We start from the raw sequence: 6,605 nt of genomic DNA on the forward strand, positions 1-6,605 counted from the left end.
GTTATTACAAGATAAACTTTTGAGGTCATTTTATATGAATATAAGATTTGAGGATTGTTTAATAGAATTAGGCATGCTGCGACTCGCTTTGTAAAAGTTTACACATGTGTTGAGCTCATACTTACACTCTCTACGTTCTTACATAAACAGAATAATCAAAGACCAAAGGAGCCAATCCAACAAAGTAAAATTTGGTAAACAGAGCTTGCTTTTACTCAGAATCAGATTACCAACAAAGTAAAGAGCTTTAGAGGACAACGGGAAGAAAACAATGCATAAGATGATTCACCGATTTATAAACTGAAATTTCTGATTAACAGGCAACCCCGAGTAGCAATAGTTATTAACACAGAAAGGAACACGTTCAATTTCTGAGTAAGAACAGTCTAAGGAAAAACCTTTTCCACAACGACAAACCTGAAGTCAGATCATCATCGAAAACCAAAACGCATAAAAGCCCCGATAGAAAATATTAGCCGCATCATTCAAAATATTCACAGCTAAACCCCAAAAGATAAGTTATGAAAAAAAACCAAAACCGAAAGGTAGAGAGAGAGTTCATTATTTATCATTCCTTTCGGTTGGCTAGTAGCCAAGGAAGTGTTTGATCAGCAGTAGAACATAACGTCCTTGACGTTATCCTTGGTTGCTGGAAGAAGCGAGACAACAGCACTCGTGCTTGCGGTTGTGTTCCTGCTCCTGCTTGAACCTCCATCAGAGTTCTCACTTTCCATGTAGTAACGAGCCCTGAATGCAGCCAAATGTGCATAGTAAGCCGGTGGCACAATTGAGACAGATCTCGTGCATCTCGCAAACCTGCGGTTTAAGACCAATCTTCAGACAAATTCTCTCCTATAAACATGTCAAAAGTGAAATCTAACTTGTTGTTCCTTACGTGTAGCAGAGGTTGTTGGTGAGCATTTGTAACGCATCAGCTGTGAAACCGTTCTCGTCCACAAGCACGTGGTAATGTGCAGGCCTGCTTGTTCCCTATAACACAACAAAAGCAACTTATAGTTCCTGATGATGAGACTGGCTAAGATGTTTAACTATACTAGGGGAAGTTCTTGATTACCTGAATGCCAGCGTGACTGTTCAAATAGAAGTCGAACTCCGTGGGATGACAGATTTTGGTATCGACGACGGTACCTATAAGAAGAAGATGCATAAAAAAAATGTTTCAAATTTGTATATGTTGACATAATCCAAACGAATTAAGGAGCAGATTATGGCGAGAAACCTGGCTGAATATTCCCACTCTTATCAGTCGTCTCACGGTTCCCGTGTTGAGCAGGAAACAAACGTGTGTGGTGTCTTTTCTGGACGACGACAAAGGTAACAGGCGGAAGATAACGCTCTTCGAGAGAGGCACATGCCTTACGTATAGCAATCATCTCATGCAACAGCACTTGGCTAAACTGTCCTTCACTCACACCATCGCTGTGCATAAAAAAATAAAACGATTAGCAAAACAGATTATACTTTCAAGCGCTATCAATATTGACTTACCGATAGAATATGATCCTCTGAGGTTTTTGACCTGTAGCCCTCCTGAATGCGATGAGATGTTCCCTGCATTTAGAAACACAATGCCCTTGTTTTAGTGAATCTTCAAAATCAAAGCAAACAAGAAGAAAAAAGAGTAGAGCTTCTGTTCTTACCTTATCATACCCGAGTGGACTGGCCCTCGCTGAGGATCCTGCACCAGCTTATACAAGTCCTCGATGATTTCTTCCCTATGAGTTTGGGCAGAAACCAGCCCACGATACTTGGTTATCTCAGGCCAATCCATGGATGCCACAACCTGTGGTTACAAAATTACAAAGACTAACTCATAAGCTGAATTAGAAAAAAAATAGTGAGAAAAAAAAAAAAGTAAAAGCAGCGCAGATATAATACCGCAGCAATAGAAGGACTCGAGTCCTCTCCAGGTTGAGGGTGAGTCACGTCAGCACCAAAGATTATGGTTGGACGATCACTAATCAGAGGAATTCTTCTTCTAATGGCATCATCAAGAACTGTGTTCCGTCCCCCAGTCTGTAATACAAATAACCCTTAAATTTACCGAATCATAAATATAAACAAATGGAACGATAAAACAACATGAAAAATAGATCACAAAACCTTGACATTAATCTTCAATGCCACATTTTCCATGTACTGCTTGTTGAGTTTACGAACTTGGTTTGGTTGACAACACTGGGATACTATCCCTAGCTCTGTTTCACATATCCTTTTGATCTTTCCTGCATACATACAAAAAAAAGTGGAAGCAGCCAAATCGTTGTCTCATCAGTTACATCACGTAATACCAACTAAGCAACAATATTACAATCAGGATTTAGTGATTTACCGTAAGACCCAGTGACATCAGGCAAGATTACAATCAACATCTGAAGACCAGGTGCCCTTTTGTGGATATCACAAAGTGCTTCCTCAATTCTTTGAGGCTGGCAAGAGATGAACGGAATAGCAGGTTGTGGGTTGAATTGCTGGAAGTATATATAAAAACAGTCAGCGACCATTCTAGAATGAAAGGGTAGTGTAACAAATAAGTTATACCATTCCTTTGCTGACGCACATGTCAATCAATTGCTTGCAAAACTCCTGTGGTAAATTCCGGTCAATCCGAGTAGAGAAGCTCACGCACGTCCAAGATGCAACTATTGCTCCATTAATCATTTTCTAAAACACAAGATATACAGCAATCAAAACGATGTAAAAGGCTGAAAATTTTGATATTACATGTAAATTCAATAGAAGTAGGCAGAAATCTCCATCACTAACTTATTTTCTCAAAATTAGCTTTCAAGTACCTACTGAGAGTAAAAAGACGAAAATTGTTATAGTCAGTTAAGAGTTTACCTTGTCAATCATGTTCCACTGTCCTAGCCTTGGATTTACCATTTTTTCTCTGCCGCTTTCATGGTATTTCAACTATAGACAGAACCAGAACCTCGCAGTCACCATCATGAAAAGAGAATTTGTATAGCAATAAGAAACAACAATAGAAAAATGGAGTCGAGAAAATCACCAGAGGTGGAGGTAGGACACGAGCCTCAACTGTGGCTAGCTGATCGGTCACTGACATTCCAAACTCCTTCCTCACAAGATCAATCTCGTTATACTTATTATTCTTGACCATCTAACAATAAACAATAAACGTGATGTCTATTAAAAGAGAAATGCAAAAATATAAGACATCAGTTGTAAATGTGATTCAAAGAGGACTAAGTATACCCCTTTGATCGAATTCTCTCTAATTTCAGGCCTTTGGCAGGTAGCTCTCAGCAACGCAGTCACCTGCCTCTCATTGAGCTTTTTGGTGTATCTCTGGCCTTCAGCTATCCGGCAAAACTGCAAAAAAAAAAAACAAAGTAAGCAGACCTTTAATGGTAGAAACCCGAATTCAGAAAAATGATGAAAGTAAAGAAAAAAACGAAATTGTTTGGAACTGAATCATACTTCCATTGGGAAGTATGCAGGCCTTGAGTCACTCCCTGATTGGATAGCAGGTAGAGCCGGGTATTTCACCCTGTAATTAAACTTCTCAGCAAAGTACTGCACAACAGTTTTTTGGGTGTTGTCCTCTAACGTGAACCTGAAATGAAGAACCAAGTAATATCAGCAACTAGGAAATCAAAGATAAGAAACAAAGTCCGCATTATATTTAGGCTTTTTTGGAAACAAGCAACCATACCTTAGCTCGCTGATGGGACAGCTGGAAATCCCACTGACCTTGGTACTTCTTGCAAAGTCAAACTGGGCCAATTCAACTTTTAAGCTCTTCAATGCTTTCTTCACCTAGCCACCACAAGATAAAAACCGTATGAACAACTTCACTATCTTCTATAAGATAACTACTGAACTGGTTGAATAAACATCAGATAAGATACCTTGACACGATCCGAGTCCCTCAGTGGCCTGCTAAAATCCCTCAGATTCAGGTACTTGCCGATGAATTCAGTGACAAGGATAGGTTCATAGAAAGATCTAGCAGACACATCTGCACCATAAGAAATGAACACATGAACAATTCAAATCTCAGTCAACAAAACCAACCGCAACAACTCAGGAAAAAAAAATTCTGATAAGTTCTTACCAATGTTAAGAGACAGTCCCATCTGAGTGAGTCTGAGACTTTGGAAATACCCGCTCCAGTACTCAACACCATCAGCAAGCTCACCCCTCCTTCCCAAACTCGGGTCGAAGAAAGACCTCCCAACGGAAACATACCTGAAGAGAATGCAATACAGTCAATATTTAGTCCAATAGAGTAAATGTTTAAACTCTTAACGTACTTTTGGGATGGCAGATCCCTGAATACAACATCCAAAACTTGGATGGTCTCGTATGGAGCATCTCTCTGTTTCCGACGGAGAAACTCCTGCAACTGATGAAGATCAGGCCTTGAGGCCAGCTTTATAGCAACTTTGAACTTCCTGTCCCTCCTGCCAAAAGAAAAGATCCGCAATGTCAAACACAGTAAAACAACGTGCAGTTTCCCTACCATAAAAATACAAAAAAAGAGACCATCAAAAAGCATTTACTTGGATGAAGCAGTGGGTTTTTTGCCATTCAGATCCACAACAAACTCTTTAGACTCAAAAGGCAGAGGCCCAGCAGTGTAGAGACTCTTCCTTCCATCATACGCAGGAATCTTCTTCGCCATGTGTGATTCTCCGTATGTCTTCACCAACGTTGTCATCACGTCCCTGTTCACCTTCTTCGAAATAACCTCCGGAGTGATTGAAACCTGTAAGCAAAACAGATCAAACAAATAATCAACCACATAAAGCCCCATCCACGACGCAACAAACAACCCTAACCGTAACGCAAATACAGAAAGCAATCTGTAACAAACTTTTTTTGTTTTAAATGTAACAAATTCATTATAATAAACACACTAGGAAATTAGAAACGGAGACTTACATCGTAGTGATACAGATCCCTATCCGCAACTTGGACGAGGAAGTGATTCGCGCGAATCGTCACTTTCTTCCCCAATTTACCAAACCCTGGCCGGACCGGAAACGTCACCGCCTTCGAGGACGACGGAGGAGCCGTCGTGATCTGGACTTTCTCCGCTAACTCCTGACCGAGAGACGAACCAGAATCCGAAGACCCAGAGGCCTTGGGTTTCTCACGTACGGACGACGACGAAGCGACGTCACCGGCTCCGATGACGCCGGAAACAGCACCCGACGGAGGAGACGAAGAGCTCGAAGCGACGGGAGCGGCGTTTCCCCGTCCGGCGTTACCGCGACCTCTCCCGCCGCGAACGCCGGAGCTTTGCAGTGCCGGCCACGCAGCGGGACCAGAGGACTGGTCAGATCGACGTCCTCCACCACCGCCGCGACCAGCGCCGCCGTATCCACCACGAGAAGACATTTTTCGAAGGGAAGCTTACGAAGGAAGAAAACAAAATTCGAAAACGGAAAAAGAAACAAAGGACAGTAGTGTAGAGAGAGAGAGAGAGAGGAGACTTTATTTTAAAGGAGCGAAGAGACGGTTGACGAATTTTTACAATTTCGCAAAAATAACTAATTAACCATCCGGAAATGACGATTATGCTCTCTGGCTCCGCGTTCGTCGTAATTTCCTCTACTTTATTTGTGGGTCCTACTCTGTAACAAAACCACGATTACTTTTTCATAACTACTCCTGTAATTGCTATTCGGTCCCTACATGGCTCTACTCTTTCCAAATTTGATACCTATTCCATGCCCAAAAAAAAGAGGCGTCTTTGGTACGATTCGGAATAAATGTAGACCAGCTCAGCTTATTCAATTTTTACAATATTCTTTTTGAGTCACAAATTTATCAGGATAGGACTCTAGTTGGCCGAAGGTGAAACGTCTGACAATTGATTACTATTTTTCGTTTAGTTAAAATTCTAAATATAATCATCTTAGCTAATGTGATAGTTTTTTTTTTTTTTTTTTTTTACAGAAAACCTTAGTAGTAAATTTTATCACAATTTTAAGAGTCATTGGTTTACTGGTATGTTAAAACATAATGATCTATTAAAAGAACGTGCATTTCTAGCAAGCGCATCGGCAATCTCATTCTGCGTCCTCGGAATATAGGTAATCTTGAAGTCTGAAAAACACAACCGAAGAGTTTGAATGTTTTCCAGCTCAGTTGAGAAGTTGGGCCAATCTTGTGGCTGTTCCATCATTGCTATCAGATCCTTGCAGTCCGTCCCAAATTCTTGACAAGTCGAGTGTTGTATCATGCTCTCCATTGCCCACTTTAAAGCTTCCAGTTTCGAGTGTAACGATGTCTCCCTCCTTCGTAAGTTCCTTGACCCCATGAGTTGTATCTTCCCCATTGCATCCTTCCAGACCCATCTTATTCCACTAAATTGAGCTGTGGAAGTCCATGAACCATCCACCGTGCAGATATTACCCAACCTTAAGATTTGTGGTTCTTCAATAGTCTGTACATTTGGCAAAACCGGCACCGAGTCTCTTGCATTGTACCAAGCTTGGCACTCACTCTCTGCATACCTGACTAGCTCCAATGGATCTCTGTTTATGCCTCTAAATAACTTATCATTCCTAATTTTTCAGATAAACCAAATTATCCAAGGATAAAGTTCT

General features: G+C 41.0%; 1 protein-coding gene across 1 annotated transcript; it reads right to left on the reverse strand.

Annotated features, from left to right (window-relative positions):
- Nucleotides 1-272: 272 nt before the first annotated feature.
- Nucleotides 273-5,391, reverse strand: LOC106342236 (protein argonaute 5). The gene is made up of 20 exons (XM_013781105.1): nt 4,933-5,391; nt 4,551-4,756; nt 4,302-4,451; nt 4,103-4,236; nt 3,897-4,006; nt 3,701-3,804; nt 3,466-3,601; nt 3,241-3,357; nt 3,035-3,145; nt 2,866-2,937; nt 2,563-2,685; nt 2,354-2,492; nt 2,125-2,246; nt 1,900-2,037; nt 1,662-1,804; nt 1,510-1,572; nt 1,241-1,440; nt 1,076-1,149; nt 896-990; nt 273-816 (listed from the first exon to the last, which is right to left on the reverse strand). Exons 1-20 carry the CDS (start codon nt 5,389-5,391, stop codon nt 609-611), a joined length of 2,904 nt encoding a protein of 967 aa, XP_013636559.1. The 3' UTR covers nt 273-608.
- Nucleotides 5,392-6,605: the final 1,214 nt, after the last annotated feature.

Source organism: Brassica oleracea, chromosome C4 (assembly GCF_000695525.1).
Source record: "Brassica oleracea var. oleracea cultivar TO1000 chromosome C4, BOL, whole genome shotgun sequence".
Taxonomy (NCBI): Eukaryota; Viridiplantae; Streptophyta; class Magnoliopsida; order Brassicales; family Brassicaceae; genus Brassica; species Brassica oleracea.

What these genes read in the sequence shown, in the direction of transcription:
- LOC106342236 (XM_013781105.1), bottom strand. Translation starts at nt 5,391, where the DNA reads ATGTCTTCTCGTGGTGGATACGGCGGCGCTGGTCGCGGCGGTGGTGGA. An exon ending in AAACCCACTGCTTCATCCAA is followed by an intron (nt 4,452 to 4,550) that starts GTAAATGCTTTT and finishes TTCTTTTGGCAG; the next exon opens with GAGGGACAGGAAGTTCAAAG. An exon ending in AGTGGAACATGATTGACAAG is followed by an intron (nt 2,686 to 2,865) that starts GTAAACTCTTAA and finishes CTTGTGTTTTAG; the next exon opens with AAAATGATTAATGGAGCAAT.